Genomic DNA, 17,669 nt, shown 5'->3' with positions numbered 1-17,669 from the left:
TTAGATTAGACGGCTTTCAGGACAGTAGGACATGGTTAGATTAGACAGCTTCAGGACAGTAGGACATGGTTAGATTAGACAGCTTCAGAACAGCAGGACATGGTTAGATTAGACAGCTTCAGGACAGTAGGACATGGTTAGATTAGACGGCTTTCAGGACAGTAGGACATGGTTAGATTAGACAGCTTCAGGACAGTAGGACATGGTTAGATTAGACAGCTTCAGAACAGCAGGACATGGTTAGATTAGACAGCTTCAGGACAGTAGGACATGGTTAGATTAAACAGCTTCAGGACAGCAGGACATGGTTAGATTAGACAGCTTCAGACAGTCCTGGAACACAGTAGACAGTAGACTGTAGACCAGCCTAACAGAGGAGAGGGTACAGTAGGACAGTAGACAGTAGACTGTAGACCAGCCTAACAGAGGAGAGGGTACAGTAGGACAGTAGACAGTAGACAGTAGACCAGCCTAACAGAGGAGAGGGTACAGTAGACAGTAGACTGTAGACCAGCCTAACAGAGGAGAGGGTACAGGTTGACAGTAGACTGTAGACCAGCCTAACAGAGGAGAGGGTACAGGTTGACAGTAGACAGTAGACTGTAGACCATCCTAACAGAGGAGAGGGTACAGTAGACAGTAGACCAGCCTAACAGAGGAGAGGGTACAGTAGACAGTAGACCAGCCTAACAGAGGAGAGGGTACAGTAGACAGTAGACCAGCCTAAGAGAGGAGAGGGTACAGTAGACAGTAGACAGTAGACCAGCCTAAGAGAGGAGAGGGCACAGTAGACAGTAGACAGTAGACCAGCCTAACAGAGGAGAGGGTACAGTAGACAGTAGACAGTAGACCAGCCTAACAGAGGACAGGGTACAGGTAGACAGAAGACAGTAGACCAGCCTAACAGAGGAGAGGGTACAGGTTGACAGTAGACAGTAGACTGTAGACCAGCCTAACAGAGGAGAGGGTACAGGTTGACCGTAGACTGTAGACCAGCCTAACAGAGGAGAGGGTACAGGTTGACAGTAGACTGTAGACCAGCCTAACAGAGGAGAGGGTACAGGTTGACAGTAGACCAGCCTAACAGAGGAGAGGGTACAGTAGGACAGTAGACAGTAGACAGTAGACCAGCCTAACAGAGGAGAGTGTACAGTAGACAGTAGACAGTAGACTGTAGACCAGCCTAACAGAGGAGAGGGTACAGTAGACAGTAGACTGTAGACCAGCCTAACAGAGGAGAGGGTACAGGTTGACAGTAGACCAGCCTAACAGAGGAGAGGGTACAGTAGGACAGTAGACCAGCCTAACAGAGGAGAGGGTACAGTAGGACAGTAGACAGTAGACCAGCCTAACAGAGGAGAGGGTACAGTAGACAGTAGACTGTAGACTAGCCTAACAGAGGAGAGGGTACAGTAGACAGTAGACTGTAGACTAGCCTAACAGAGGAGAGGGTACAGGTTGACAGTAGACAGTAGACTGTAGACCAGCCTAACAGAGGAGAGGGTACAGTAGACAGTAGACTAGCCTAACAGAGGAGAGGGTACAGGTTGACAGTAGACAGTAGACTGTAGACCAGCCTAACAGAGGAGAGGGTACAGGTTGACAGTAGACAGTAGACCAGCCTAACAGAGGAGAGGGTACAGGTTGACAGTAGACAGTAGACTGTAGACCAGCCTAACAGAGGAGAGGGTACAGTAGACTGTAGACCAGCCTAACAGAGGAGAGGGTACAGGTTGACAGTAGACAGTAGACCAGCCTAACAGAGGAGAGGGTACAGGTTGACAGTAGACAGTAGACCAGCCTAACAGAGGAGAGGGTACAGGTTGACAGTAGACAGTAGACCAGCCTAACAGAGGAGAGGGTACAGTAGACTGTAGACCAGCCTAACAGAGGAGAGGGTACAGGTTGACAGTAGACAGTAGACCAGCCTAACAGAGGAGAGGGTACAGGTTGACAGTAGACCAGCCTAACAGAGGAGAGGGTACAGGTTGACAGTAGACAGTAGACTGTAGACAGTAGACTGTAGACCAGCCTAACAGAGGAGAGGGTACAGGTTGACAGTAGACAGTAGACTGTAGACAGTAGACTGTAGACCAGCCTAACAGAGGAGAGGGTACAGGTTGACAGTAGACAGTAGACTGTAGACAGTAGACTGTAGACCAGCCTAACAGAGGAGAGGGTACAGTTTGACAGCCTGGTTTCAGCCTGCTTTCCTTTCCCCCTGAAAACCAGGTGTGGGGACTCTGCTCAGGTGTTTCCGACCTGCTACATTAGGTTCCAACTAAACATGAACAGGGTTCCATGAGCCATTGGCAGTTTCACTGTACCGGCCGTGTGTACTTGGACTTGCATGGCTTAGCCTCTGAGACAAGCATATGCTACTGGCAGGATCAACCAGGTAGCCACTCACAACATAGAGGTTGTACCTGGACACACTAAGCAAAGAACAATTTCATCCTAAAAATTAGACAGAAATCTTACAATGAGGGACGGACATTTCATGGTATTAGACGAATCACGTTAAATGATGTTCAGAAATGACTGTGAAAGCTGCAGAATAACCAGGGCTTTACCCTGATGGGGAAATGAACTGGGTTCTAATGTTCCTACAGTCAGAAAGATGCACAGAGGGACATGTCAAAACGCTGTGGCACTTCAGCTCCTTTTTATTCACATAAAAATATACATATTATTATTCTAATATCTTTTATTTTAATTGTATTTTTTATTATTATTATTATTTATTGTTATTATTATTATATATTTTAACTCTTTTTTTTTAAGCCTGTCACATCTGTGAATGTGGAATGTGTTTTGTTGGTTGATTGAAAAACAAGAAAACTTAATAAAACTTTAAATTGAAAAAACAACAACATTTATTTATTTATTGAATTTTCCATATGGGCCCTTAATTTAATATAACATTCTTAGAAAATGATATATTTCTGACCAATTTCTACTTAAAATATCAGAAAAGGGTATTGATTTGGAAGAGCCGTATGTGTATACACAGGTGTTGTCTTACCTGCAGGGAACACTTGTTGGTGGAGGCCAGCGGCAGGGTCAGGTACATAAAGGTCTCGAAGGTGCGGGACTTCCTGTGGCAGGTGAGACACTGAACTGTGCTCTTAAACTGACCCTGGAACAGCGCTACGATGACAGACTCGTTGAGCAGCTTGTGTTTGGTCCAGGCCTGGTCAGCAGCCCGCTGGTCGTCCAGATCGTCATTCTCCTCCTCTATGTAACCCTTACGGTTAGCAGCCTTCAGAGAGAGACAGAGGACAATACAACATGGACAGATCATACAACATGGACAGACAGAGGACAGGTCAATACAATATGGACAGACCGAGGACAGGTCAATACAATATGGACAGACACCATCCCCACTCCTCTCACACCATCTCCTCTCCTCTCTCACCATCTCCTCTCCTCTCTCACCATCTCCTCCCCTCTCACACCATCTCCTCTCCTCTCTCCCCACACCATCTCCTCTCCTCTCTCCCCACACCATCTCCTCTCCTCTCTCCCCACACCATCTCCTCTCCCCCACACCATCTCCTCTCCTCTCTCCCCACACCATCTCCTCTCCTCTCTCCCCACACCATCTCCTCTCCTCTCTCCCCACACCATCTCCTCTCTCCCCCACACCATCTCCTCTCTCACCATCTCCTCTCCTCTCCCCATCTCCTCTCCTCTCTCCCCCACACCATCTCCTCTCCTCTCCCCCCACACCATCTCCTCTCCTCTCTCCCCACCCATCTCCTCTCCTCTCTCCCCACACCATCTCCTCTCCTCTCTCCCCACACCATCTCCTCTCCTCTCTCCCCACACCATCTCCTCTCCTCTCTCCCCACCATCTCCTCTCCTCTCTCCCCACACCATCTCCTCTCCTCTCCCACACCATCTCCTCTCCTCTCTCCCCACACCATCTCCTCTCCTCTCTCCCCACCATCTCCTCTCCTCTCTCCCCACACCATCTCCTCTCCTCTCTCCCCTCCCCACACCATCTCCTCTCCTCTCTCCCCACACCATCTCCTCTCCTCTCTCCACCACCCATCTCCTCTCCTCTCTCCCACACCATCTCCTCTCCTCTCACCCATCTCCTCTCCTCTCTCACCACACCATCTCCTCTCCTCTCTCCCCCCACCATCTCCTCTCCTCTCTCCCCACACCATCTCCTCTCCTCTCTCCCCACACCATCTCCTCTCCTCTCTCCCCACACCATCTCCTCTCCTCTCTCCCCACCATCTCCTCTCCTCTCTCCCCCACCCCCCACCTCCTCTCCCACACCATCTCCTCTCCTCTCTCCCCACACCATCTCCTCTCTCCTCCACACCATCTCCTCTCCTCTCTCCCCACACCATCTCCTCTCCTCTCCCCACACCATCTCCTCTCCTCTCTCTCCCACCATCTCCTCTCCTCTCTCCCCACACCATCTCATCTCCTCTCCTCTCCCCCCACACCATCTCCTCTCCTCTCTCCCACACCATCTCCTCTCTCTCTCCCCCCACACCATCTCCTCTCCTCTCTCCCCACACCATCTCCTCTCCTCTCTCCCCACACCATCTCCTCTCCTCTCTCCCCACACCATCTCCTCTCCTCTCTCCCCACACCATCTCCTCTCCTCTCTCCCATCTCCATCTCCTCTCCTCTCCATCTCCTCTCACCATCTCCTCTCCTCTCCTCTCTCCCCACACCATCTCCTCTCCTCTCTCCCCACACCATCTCCTCTCTCTCTCCCCACACCATCTCCTCTCCTCTCTCCCCACACCATCTCCTCTCCTCTCCCCCACCATCTCCTCTCCTCTCTCTCCCCCACCCATCTCCTCTCCTCTCTCCCACACCATCTCCTCTCCTCTCTCCCCACACCATCTCCTCTCCTCTCTCCCCACACCATCTCCTCTCCTCTCTCCCACACCATCTCCTCTCCTCTCTCCCCACACCATCTCCTCTCCTCTCTCCCCACACCATCTCCTCTCCTCTCCCCACACCATCTCCTCTCCTCTCTCCCCACACCATCTCCTCTCCTCTCTCCCCACACCATCTCCTCTCCTCTCTCCCCACACCATCTCCTCTCCTCTCTCTCCCACTCTCTCCCCACACCATCTCCTCTCCTCTCTCCCCACACCATCTCCTCTCCTCTCTCCCCACACCATCTCCTCTCCTCTCTCCCCACACCATCTCCTCTCCTCTCTCACCACACCATCTCCTCTCCTCTCTCCCCACACCATCTCCTCTCTCTCTCCCCCATCTCCTCCCATCTCACCATCTCCTCTCCTCCCACACCATCTCCTCTCCTCTCTCCCACACCATCTCCTCTCCTCTCTCCCCACACCATCTCCTCTCTCTCTCCACCATCTCCTCTCCTCTCTCCCATCTCTCTCTCCTCACACCATCTCCTCTCTCTCTCCCCACACCATCTCCTCTCCTCTCACACATCTCATCTCCTCCTCTCCCCACACCATCTCCTCTCCTCTCTCTCCCCACACCATCTCCTCTCCTCTCTCCCCACCATCTCCTCTCTCTCTCTCCCCACACCATCTCCTCTCCTCTCACCCATCTCCTCTCCTCTCCCACACCATCTCCCTCACACCATCTCCTCTCCTCTCTCCCCACACCATCTCCTCTCTCACCATCTCCTCTCCTCTCCCCCACCATCTCCTCTCCTCTCTCCCACCCATCTCCTCTCCTCTCCACCCATCTCCTCTCTCTCTCACCATCACCATCTCCTCTCCTCTCTCACACCATCTCCTCTCCTCTCCCCACACCATCTCCTCTCCTCTCTCCCCACACCATCTCCTCTCCTCCCCACACCATCTCCTCTCCTCTCTCCCCACACCATCTCCTCTCTCTCTCCCCATCTCCTCTCCTCTCCCCCCACACCATCTCCTCTCCTCTCTCCCCACCATCTCCTCTCCTCTCTCCCCCACCATCTCCTCTCCTCTCTCCCCACACCATCTCCTCTCTCTCTCCCCACCCATCTCCTCTCCTCTCTCACCATCTCCATCTCCTCTCTCCCCACACCATCTCCTCTCCTCTCTCCCCACACCATCTCCTCTCCTCTCTCTCCCCCCACACCATCTCCTCTCTCTCTCCCACCATCTCCTCTCTCTCTCTCCCCCCTCTCACCATCTCCTCTCCTCTCTCCCCCACACCATCTCCTCTCCTCTCTCCCCACACCATCTCCTCTCCTCTCTCCCCACACCATCTCCTCTCCTCTCTCCCACCATCTCCTCTCCTCTCTCCCCACACCATCTCCTCTCCTCTCCCCACCATCTCCTCTCCTCTCTCCCCACACCATCTCCTCTCCTCTCCTCTCCCCACACCATCTCCTCTCCTCTCTCCCACACCATCTCCTCTCTCTCTCTCCCCACACCTCCTCTCCTCTCCTCTCTCCCATCTCCATCTCCTCTCCTCCCCCCACACCATCTCCTCTCCTCTCTCCCCACACCATCTCCTCTCTCTCCCACACCATCTCCTCTCCTCTCTCCCACACCATCTCCTCTCCTCTCTCCCACCATCTCCTCTCCTCTCTCCCCACACCATCTCCTCTCCTCTCTCCCCACACCATCTCCTCTCTCTCTCCCCCACCATCTCCTCTCCTCTCTCCCCACACCATCTCCTCTCCTCTCTCCCCACATCTCCTCTCCTCTCCTCTCCTCTCCTCTCCCCACACCATCTCCTCTCCTCTCTCCCACCATCTCCTCTCCTCCCCACCATCTCCTCTCCCCCACCATCTCCTCCCCTCACCCATCTCCATCTCCTCTCTCCCCACACCATCTCCTCTCCTCTCCCCCACACCATCTCCTCTCCTCTCTCCCCACACCATCTCCTCTCCTCTCTCCCCACACCATCTCCTCTCCTCTCTCCCCACCATCTCCTCTCCTCTCCCCACACCATCTCCTCTCCTCTCTCCCCACACCATCTCCTCTCCTCTCCCCCATCTCCATCTCCTCTCTCTCCTCTCACACCATCTCCTCCTCTCTCCCCACACCATCTCCTCTCTCTCTCCCCACACCATCTCCTCTCCTCTCTCCCCACACCATCTCCTCTCCTCTCTCCCACCATCTCCTCTCCTCTCTCCCACCATCTCCTCTCCTCTCTCCCCACACCATCTCCTCTCCTCTCTCCCCACACCATCTCCTCTCCTCTCCTCTCTCCCCACACCATCTCCTCTCCTCTCCCCCACACCATCTCCTCTCCTCTCTCCCCACACCATCTCCTCTCCTCTCTCCCCACACCATCTCCTCTCCTCCCACACCATCTCCTCTCCTCTCCCCACACCATCTCCTCTCCTCTCTCCCCACACCATCTCCTCTCCTCTCTCCCACACCATCTCCTCTCCTCTCTCCCCACACCATCTCCTCTCCTCTCTCCCACACACTCATCTCCTCTCTCCTCTCCCTCACCCCACACCATCTCCTCTCTCTCCCCCACACCATCTCCTCTCCTCTCCCCTCCCTCCCACCATCTCCTCTCCTCTCTCCCCACACCATCTCCTCTCCTCTCTCCCCACACCATCTCCTCTCCTCTCCCCCACACCACCATCTCCTCTCCCCACCATCTCTCCCCCCACACCATCTCCTCTCCTCTCTCCCCCCACACCATCTCCTCTCTCTCCCCCACACCATCTCCTCTCCTCTCCTCCACACCATCTCCTCTCCTCTCTCCCCACACCATCTCCTCTCCTCTCTCCCCACACCATCTCCTCTCCTCTCTCCCCACCATCTCCTCTCCTCTCTCCCCACACCATCTCCTCTCCTCTCCCCACACCATCTCCTCTCCTCTCCCTCCCTCTCTCACCATCTCCTCTCCTCTCACACCATCTCCTCTCCTCTCACACCATCTCCTCTCCTCTCTCCCCACACCATCTCCTCTCTCTCCCCCCACACCATCTCCTCTCCTCTCTCCCCACACCATCTCCTCTCCTCTCACACCATCTCCTCTCCTCTCTCCCCACACCATCTCCTCTCCTCTCTCCCCACACCATCTCCTCTCCTCTCTCCCCACACCATCTCCTCTCCTCTCTCCCCACACCATCTCCTCTCCCACACCATCTCCTCTCCTCTCTCCCCACACCATCTCCTCTCCTCTCTCCCACCATCTCCTCTCCTCCTCCCCACACCATCTCCTCTCCTCTCTCCCCACACCATCTCCTCTCCTCCTCCCCACACCATCTCCTCTCCTCTCTCTCCACCATCTCCTCTCCTCTCTCCCCACACCATCTCCTCTCCTCTCTCTCCCCACCATCTCCTCTCCTCTCTCCCCACACCATCTCCTCTCCTCTCTCCCACACCATCTCCTCTCTCTCTCCCCACACCATCTCCTCTCCTCTCTCCCCTCCCATCTCCTCTCCTCTCTCCCCCCACATCTCCTCTCCTCTCTCCCCACACCATCTCCTCTCCTCTCTCCCACACCATCTCCTCTCCTCTCTCCCCACACCATCTCCTCTCCTCTCTCCCCACACCATCTCCTCTCTCTCTCCCCACACCATCTCCTCTCCTCTCTCCCCACACCATCTCCTCTCCTCTCTCCCACTCTCCTCCCCCCCACACCATCTCCTCTCCTCTCTCCCCACACCATCTCCTCTCCTCTCTCCATCCCTCTCCTCTCACTCCATCTCCCTCCACCATCTCCTCTCTCCCCACACCATCTCCTCTCCTCTCCCCTCACCATCTCCTCTCCTCTCCTCCACACCATCTCCTCTCCTCTCTCCCCACACCATCTCCTCTCTCTCCCCACACCATCTCCTCTCCTCTCTCCCCACACCATCTCCTCTCCTCTCCCCATCTCCATCTCCTCTCCTCTCCTCTCACCCATCTCCTCTCTCTCCCCACACCATCTCCTCTCCTCTCTCCCCACCATCTCCTCTCCTCTCTCCCCTCACACCATCTCCTCTCTCTCTCCCCACACCATCTCCTCTCCTCTCTCCCCTCTCCCCACACCATCTCCTCTCCTCTCTCCCCACCATCTCCTCTCCTCTCCTCTCCTCTCCCACCCATCTCCTCTCTCTCTCCCACACCATCTCCTCTCCTCTCTCCCCACACATCTCCTCTCTCCTCTCCCCCACACCATCTCCTCTCCTCTCCTCCATCTCCCTCCTCTCCCCCACCCATCTCCTCTCTCTCTCCCCACACCATCTCCTCTCCTCTCTCCTCCCTCTCTCCCACACACCATCTCCTCTCCTCTCCCCACACCATCTCCTCTCCTCTCTCCCACACCATCTCCTCTCCTCTCCCCACACCATCTCCTCTCCTCTCTCCCCACACCATCTCCTCTCCTCTCTCCCCACACCATCTCCTCTCCTCTCTCCCCACACCATCTCCTCTCCTCTCCCCACACCATCCCCACTCCATCTCCTCTCCTCTCACCCACCCATCTCCTCTCCTCTCTCCTCTCCTCTCTCCCCACACCATCTCCTCTCCTCTCTCCCCACACCATCTCCTCTCCTCTCTCCCCACACCATCTCCTCTCTCTCTCTCCCCACACCATCTCTCTCTCTCTCCCCACACCATCTCCTCTCCTCTCTCCCCACACCATCTCCTCTCTCTCTCTCTCCTCTCTCACCCATCTCCTCTCCTCTCCCCACACCATCTCCTCTCCTCTCCCCACACCATCTCCTCTCCTCTCTCCCCACTCCTCTCCTCTCACCCATCTCCTCTCCTCTCCCCCCCATCTCCTCTCTCTCTCCCCACACCATCTCCTCTCCTCTCTCCCACACCATCTCCTCTCCTCTCTCCCCACACCATCTCCTCTCCTCTCTCCCCACACCATCTCCTCTCTCTCTCCCACACCATCTCCTCTCCTCTCCACCATCTCCTCTCCTCTCTCCCCACACCATCTCCTCTCCTCCTCTCTCCCCACACCATCTCCTCTCTCTCTCACACCATCTCCCATCTCACCATCTCCTCTCCTCTCTCCCCACACCATCTCCTCTCCTCTCTCCCCACACCATCTCCTCTCCTCTCTCCCCACCATCCATCTCCTCCACCTCTCCTCTCCTCTCTCCCCACACCATCTCCTCTCCTCTCTCCCCACACCATCTCCTCTCCTCTCTCCCTCTCTCCTCTCCTCTCACCATCTCCTCTCCTCTCCCCACATCCATCTCCTCTCTCTCTCTCTCCCACACCATCTCCTCTCCTCTCTCCCCACACCATCTCCTCTCCTCTCTCCCCCCCATCTCCTCTCCTCTCTCCCCACCATCTCCTCTCCTCTCTCCCCACACCATCTCCTCTCCTCTCTCCCACACCATCTCCTCTCCTCTCTCCCACACCATCTCCTCTCCTCTCTCCCCCACTCCATCTCCTCTCCTCTCTCCCCACACCATCTCCTCTCCTCTCTCCCCACCATCTCCTCTCCTCTCTCCCCACCATCTCCTCTCCTCTCTCTCACACCATCTCCTCTCCTCTCTCACCATCTCCTCTCCTCTCTCACACCATCTCCTCTCCTCTCTCACCATCTCCTCTCCTCCTCTCTCACCATCTCCTCTCCTCTCTCACCATCTCCTCTCCTCTCCACACCATCTCCTCTCCATCTCTCCTCCTCTCTCACCACACCATCTCCTCTCTCTCACACCATCTCCTCTCCTCTCTCCCTCTCCTCTCTCCCACCCATCTCCTCTCCCTCTCTCACCACCATCTCCTCTCACCACACCATCTCCTCTCTCTCTCTCTCACACCATCTCCTCTCCTCTCTCCTCACACCATCTCCTCTCCTCTCTCCTCACACCATCTCTCCTGGGAGTCTCCTCTCTCCTCACACCACTCATCTCCTCTCACCATCTCCTCCACACCATCTCCTCTCCTCTCCTCCTCACACCATCTCCTCTCCTCTCTCCTCACACCATCTCCTCTCCTCTCTCCTCACACCATCTCCTCTCCTCTCTCCTCACACCGTCTCCTCTCCTCTCTCCTCACACCGTCTCCTCTCCTCACACCGTCTCCTCTCCTCACACCGTCTCCTCTCCTCACACCGTCTCCTCTCCTCACACCGTCTCCTCTCCTCACACCGTCTCCTCTCCTCACACCATCTCCTCAATACAACTCTAGGTAATGTTCACACTATGTTCCTTGTTAATGACTTTTCTCCTGTCCGCTCTCCGGTCTCCTACCTTGTTGAGGTCCTCGTGGAGTCCGTCCATAAGGAAGAGCAGCAGCTCCTGGGAGTCCTGTTGTTCCTGGCCAGAGAAGGATTCATTGATCTTCCCTATAGTGACCTTAAAGTCGCGGGGACTGATACACTTATACAGGCCTGACCACAGAGCCTTCATGATCACACCAAACTCCTCTGCCACCTCGCCTCGGTGACCCAGGATATTTGCCCTGTCAGGAGGGGGAGAAAGAGAGAGACACAGAGAGAGAGACACAGAGAGACACAGAGAGAGACAGAGACAGACATAGAGAGGGAGGAAGAGAGAGAGGGGAGGAGAGAGAGAGGGAAGGAGAGAGACATAGAGGGAGAGACCGAGAGAGAGACAGAGGGAGGAAGAGAGAGAGACAGAGAGAGAAAGTGAGAGAAGGAGGGTGGGAGAGAGACAGAGAGAGTGAGACAGAGAGAGTGAGAGAGGGTGAGACAGAGAGGGTGAGACAGAGAGAGTGAGAGAGTGAGACAGAGACAGAGGGAGAGACAGAGGGAGAGACAGAGACAGAGGGAGAGACAGAAGGAGAGACAGAAGGAGGGAGACAGAGAGAGAGAGAGAGACAGAAGGAGGGAGAGAGAGACAGAGAGAGAGAGACAGAGAGAGACAGAAGGAGGGAGAGAGAGACAGAGAGAGAGACAGGAGAGAGAGACAGAGAGAGAGACAGAGAGAGAGAGAGGCAGAGAGAGAGAGAGGCAGAGAGTAGCTGTATATGTATGATTCTCTTATCTTGGTAGTAATTCTTGTAGAAGTGTTATTACTACATTATCATTACCACTACATGACTGACTTGTTGATATCCTCCTGATAGAGGTTCTTGTTGAAGTAGTCGACCATGGCCGGGGTGTTACATTATCATTACTACATTATCATTACCGCTACATGACTGACCTGTTGATATCCTCCTGATAGAGGTTCTTGTTGAAGTAGTCTACCATGGCCGGGGTGTTACATTATAAACCATTACATTATAATTACTACATTATCATTACCGCTACATGACTGACCTGTTGATATCCTCCTGATAGAGGTTCTTGTTGAAGTAGTGTTACATTATCATTACTACATTATCATTACCGCTACATGACCATGGCTTGTTGAAGTAGTCTACCATGGCCGGGGTGTTACATTATAAACCATTACATTATAATTACTACATTATCATTACCGCTACATGACTGACCTGTTGATATCCTCCTGATAGAGGTTCTTGTTGAAGTAGTCGACCATGGCCGGGGTGTTACATTATCATTACTACATTATCATTACCGCTACATGACTGACCTGTTGATATCCTCCTGATAGAGGTTCTTGTTGAAGTAGTCGACCATGGCCGGGGTGTTGCAGAGACACTGCAGGATGGAGTTCATGTAGCAGGTGTTACCGAGGTTACGCAGGCCGGTGAGCGAGGCGCCCAGACCGCCGAACACAGGGTTCAGGTTGCGGATCTTAGCCGCAGACGGACGGGCGATCTCCACCTTGGTGTAGACGCTAGCAGTGGACGGTCTGGGGGACGGACGGCAGTGACGAGTTACACACAGTACCGTCAAATAAACATTACAAAACGGCTTCTGTGACGTCGGCAACTTTCATACAGAAATGTGGATTAAATACTTATGGAGACTCAAACCTTTTTAAATCAAGTTTTGGCATAATCCAATAGTATATATATATATATTTTTTTATCATATCCATGAATCCAAATGATCTAGAAACATTTAAATGCAATTTAGTCCAAGGGTTGATTTTAACCCCAGACTCAGATTAAGTGTAGTCGAGGGGTGTATTCATTAGTCGGATTCCATTGCAAAACTGTGTCTGTTGCAAAACATTTTGTAACGGAAACTGTTTCGATTGGACAAATTCAGCTAGGTCCCTCCCCGTTTTGTTCCGTTTTCTCTGTTGGCTTCCGTTGGCTTCCGTTTGGTTCCTAGAGTAAAACGGTAACCGGTTTCCATTGGAAAAACGTTTCGTAACAGACAAAACGCTTTGCAACGGAATCCAACTAATGAATACACCCCAGGATTTAAAAACATATTTGTCATTGAAAAATAGCTTTTTAGTCCAGTAGTAGGCTTAATCTGAGTGAGTGAAACGTATATATTGACCAGGCCCATATCCATGTGACGATGATGTCACCTACTTGGTCTCCCTGTTAAAGGTTGGGCGCGTGGCTGCAGTTATAGGGGCGGTAACCTTCTTTAGCCCCTCCTCCCTCAGGTCCTGGCTGATGTCTGGAGAAGAATAGGAACGTTTCAGTTTGGACTGCTCCTGGTCACGGTCCATGGTCTGGTCTGGCTCAGCGGGGCGAGGCTGCTTCTGTTTGGCCGTAGGAGGGGTGGAGGGGGGCGTCTGGGGCACGCTGACCTCAGGGGGGTAGCGGTGCACCCGGTTGGTTGGGGAATGGTAGTAACGGTAGGTACCGGTTACCGTATCCAAGAACTGGTGTAGAGAGGATAGAGAGGAGAGGGGAGAGTTTCTTTCGTTCTCCATTTTCTTTTTCTCAGAACTGATGGTTGTGTGTGAAAACATTCTCCATTGTATTTGCATGTGATGTAGTTAAACATTACACTGATAGAATATGTACACTTCAATGCTTTCCCCCCTTGCTGGCTACTTAGCAGTTCTCTTTAAACATCAAGAAACTAAAAAGTGAAATGTCAGTTTAGTGTTTGTTTTTACCTTCATCCAGCCAACAGGCAGGCCTGGTACACTCCTCCCCATCTCTTCACTTCTGGCTCTGGTTAGGAGCTCCCGCTGTGGGACAACACACACATTACATAAGTTACACATACGTTACACACACGTTACACACAGTGTGTAGAGCGCAGCCAATGTAAGGAGAATTCTGCCCAGTCAAAAGGGGGACAGCTATCTGTAGTATTTAAATACCCAGTCAAAAGGGGGACAGCTATCGGTAGTATTTAAATACCCAGTCAAAAGGGGGACAGCTATCGGTAGTATTTAAATACCCAGTCAAAAGGGGGACAGCTATCGGTAGTATTTAAATACCCAGTCAAAAGGGGTACAGCTATCGGTAGTATTTAAATGCAGGGACAAAGGGGGACAGCTATCGGTAGTATTTAAATACCCAGTCAAAAGGGGTACAGCTATCGGTAGTATTTAAATACCCAGTCAAAAGGGGGACAGCTATCGGTAGTATTTAAATGCAGGGACAAAGGGGTACAGCTATCGGTAGTATTTAAATACCCAGTCAAAAGGGGGACAGCTATCGGTAGTATTTAAATACCCAGTCAAAAGGGGGACAGCTATCGGTAGTATTTAAATGCAGGGACAAAGGGGGACAGCTATCGGTAGTATTTAAATACCCAGTCAAAAGGGGTACAGCTATCGGTAGTATTTAAATGCAGGGACAAAGGGGGACACCTATCTGTAGTATTTAAATACCCAGTCAAAAGGGGGACAGCTATCGGTAGTATTTAAATACCCAGTCAAGAGGGGGACAGCTATCGGTAGTATTTAAATACCCAGTCAAAAGGGGGACAGCTATCGGTAGTATTTAAATACCCAGTCAAAAGGGGGACAGCTATCGGTAGTATTTAAATACCCAGTCAAAAGGGGTACAGCTATCGGTAGTATTTAAATGCAGGGACAAAGGGGGACAGCTATCGGTAGTATTTAAATACCCAGTCAAAAGGGGTACAGCTATCGGTAGTATTTAAATACCCAGTCAAAAGGGGGACAGCTATCGGTAGTATTTAAATGCAGGGACAAAGGGGTACAGCTATCGGTAGTATTTAAATACCCAGTCAAAAGGGGGACAGCTATCGGTAGTATTTAAATACCCAGTCAAAAGGGGGACAGCTATCGGTAGTATTTAAATGCAGGGACAAAGGGGGACAGCTATCGGTAGTATTTAAATACCCAGTCAAAAGGGGACAGCTATCGGTAGTATTTAAATACCCAGTCAAAAGGGGGACAGCTATCGGTAGTATTTAAATGCAGGGACAAAGGGGGACAGCTATCGGTAGTATTTAAATACCCAGTCAAAAGGGGGACAGCTATCGGTAGTATTTAAATACCCAGTCAAAAGGGGGACAGCTATCGGTAGTATTTAAATGCAGGGACAAAGGGGGACAGCTATCGGTAGTATTTAAATACCCAGTCAAAAGGGGGACAGCTATCGGTAGTATTTAAATGCAGGGACAAAGGGGGACACCTATCTGTAGTATTTAAATACCCAGTCAAAAGGGGGACAGCTATCGGTAGTATTTAAATACCCAGTCAAAAGGGGGACAGCTATCGGTAGTATTTAAATACCCAGTCAAAAGGGGGACAGCTATCGGTAGTATTTAAATACCCAGTCAAAAGGGGGACAGCTATCGGTAGTATTTAAATGCAGGGACAAAGGGGGACAGCTATCGGTAGTATTTAAATGCAGGGACAAAGGGGGACAGCTATCGGTAGTATTTAAATGCAGGGACAAAGGGGGACAGCTATCAGTAGTATTTAAATACAGGGACAAAGGGGGACAGCTATCAGTAGTATTTAAATACCCAGTCAAAAGGGGGACAGCTATCGGTAGTATTTAAATGCAGGGACAAAGGGGGACAGCTATCGGTAGTATTTAAATACCCAGTCAAAAGGGGGACAGCTATCGGTAGTATTTAAATGCAGGGACAAAGGGGGACAGCTATCGGTAGTATTTAAATGCAGGGACAAGGGGGACAGCTATCAGTAGTATTTAAATACCCAGTCAAAAGGGTGCCAGCTATCGGTAGTATTTAAATGCAGGGTTCTCCTGTTGCTTCACTAGAACGTTCCCGGCAGGCGATGGTAGAACAAATAAAGAAAAGAAAAATCGCAAACTTGGGGATCAAACGCCCCATAGTGCCATTTGTGTCCCACCATTTCCAACAGCGGTCGAGACCATGCACCCTGGATGCAGAAACAAACTCAGAAATAAATACTGAAGCTTTTTCTAAAACAACAACATGCCATAATGAGGTGGTGGTAATCAGAGTGGTGATTATATACCTTGGGTATGACATAGTCATCAACTGTTCTATGCTGTAACGTCCCAGGCTGACGACTCCTCTTTACATCACCACTAAGCTTCATGGGGGAGGGAGCCTGGGGTTTGGGAGGGACACAGCACAGCTCACATCATTTCACTGTACAGATTAGCTTTATGGGTATCAGTGAGATTGATGGGCTGTATATTAGGACAGTGGTTCTCCAAATCTCTCCTCAGGAACCCCCCAGGTGTTTCACAAATGTAACCCTAAACTATCTCACCTGATTCGCCAGGTCAAGGGCCTGATGATTGATTCACCAAGTCAAGGGCCTGATAATTGATTCACCTAATCAAGGGCTTGATGATTGATTCACCTAATCAAGGGCTTGATGATTGATTCACCTAATCAAGAGCTTGATGATTGATTCACCTAATCAAGAGCTTGATGATTGATTCACATAGTCAAGGGCTTGATGATTCGTTGACAAGTTGAATCAGGTGTGCCAGTTCTGGAATAGATCAAATACATTAACCGGCTGGGGGTCCCCGAGGAGAGGTTTGGACCGGCTGGGGGTCCCCGAGGAGAGGTTTGGACCGGCTGGGGGTCCCCGAGGAGAGGTTTGGACCGGCTGGGGGTCCCCGAGGAGAGGTTTGGACCGGCTGGGGGTCCCCGAGGAGAGGTTTGGACCGGCTGGGGGTCCCCGAGGAGAGGTTTGGACCGGCTGGGGGTCCCCGAGGAGAGGTTTGGACCGGCTGGGGGTCCCCGAGGAGAGGTTTGGACCGGCTGGGGTTCGCAGAGGAGAGGTTTGGACCGGCTGGGGGTCCCCGAGGAGAGGTTTGGACCGGCTGGGGGTCCCCGAGGAGAGGTTTGGACCGGCTGGGGGTCCCTGAGGAGAGGTTTGGACCGGCTGGGGGTCCCCAAGGAGAGGTTTGAACCGGCTGGGGGTCCCCAAGGAGAGGTTTGAGAACCACTGTAGTAGGATATGGGTTACACATGGGATGGGCTTATCAGATTTCCACTGGTCATTGGGGACAGACTACTTACTAACTGGTGGCTAACGGATAGTATCAAATGGTGGATACTATCAGACGGGTGAGATGGATGGATGGGGTTTATATTAAGAGATGGGTTGGCTATGGGATGGGCTTACTGGTGTTGGGCTGGAAAGGTACAGTAGAGACTGGGATTTCTCCGGTTAGATGCTTAGTGTCTCTTTCAGCATCACAGAAACAGAGACTCACTGCCACAGACAGACGGAGAAAGTAGGCTGGCCCTCCTTGAAGTCTCGTAGTTTGATGCCATTGCGCTCTTTTTGGTTATAAAGCCCTCTAGCATAAACGTCCGTCATAATTGACCTCATTGGTAACCTTCAGACGTACAAGTTACCAGACCTGGACTCAGGGATAGCTAACCCTGGAGATCAATCTCCACCGAGTTAGGTCAATCTGCTTTTAGTCTTGTGGCACCGCTCATGTGGAATGATCTCCAAAAGTCCTTAAAGTTGGTGGAGTTGGAAAAACGACTTGTGTCATGCACAAAGTACATGTCCT

The 17,669-nt window shown here is 52.2% G+C and overlaps 1 protein-coding gene across 1 annotated transcript in view; it reads right to left on the bottom strand.

Annotated features, from left to right (window-relative positions):
* Window positions 1-17,669, bottom strand: part of usp8 (ubiquitin specific peptidase 8) — a 52,957-nt gene that overhangs the window by 15,164 nt on the left and 20,124 nt on the right. The window contains exons 12-17 of the mRNA XM_065012395.1: window positions 16,139-16,234; window positions 13,823-13,897; window positions 13,284-13,582; window positions 12,425-12,646; window positions 11,114-11,324; window positions 3,026-3,262 (exon numbers count right to left, since the gene is read on the bottom strand). Coding sequence (XP_064868467.1) covers window positions 3,026-3,262; window positions 11,114-11,324; window positions 12,425-12,646; window positions 13,284-13,582; window positions 13,823-13,897; window positions 16,139-16,234 — 1,140 coding nt within the window. The remainder of the gene's footprint in view (window positions 1-3,025; window positions 3,263-11,113; window positions 11,325-12,424; window positions 12,647-13,283; window positions 13,583-13,822; window positions 13,898-16,138; window positions 16,235-17,669) is intronic.

This window comes from Oncorhynchus nerka, linkage group LG27 (assembly GCF_034236695.1).
Source record: "Oncorhynchus nerka isolate Pitt River linkage group LG27, Oner_Uvic_2.0, whole genome shotgun sequence".
In the NCBI taxonomy this organism is placed as follows: Eukaryota; Metazoa; Chordata; class Actinopteri; order Salmoniformes; family Salmonidae; genus Oncorhynchus; species Oncorhynchus nerka.
The sequence above is the reverse complement of the archived record's forward strand: the minus strand, read 5'-3'. Positions and strand labels throughout refer to the sequence as shown.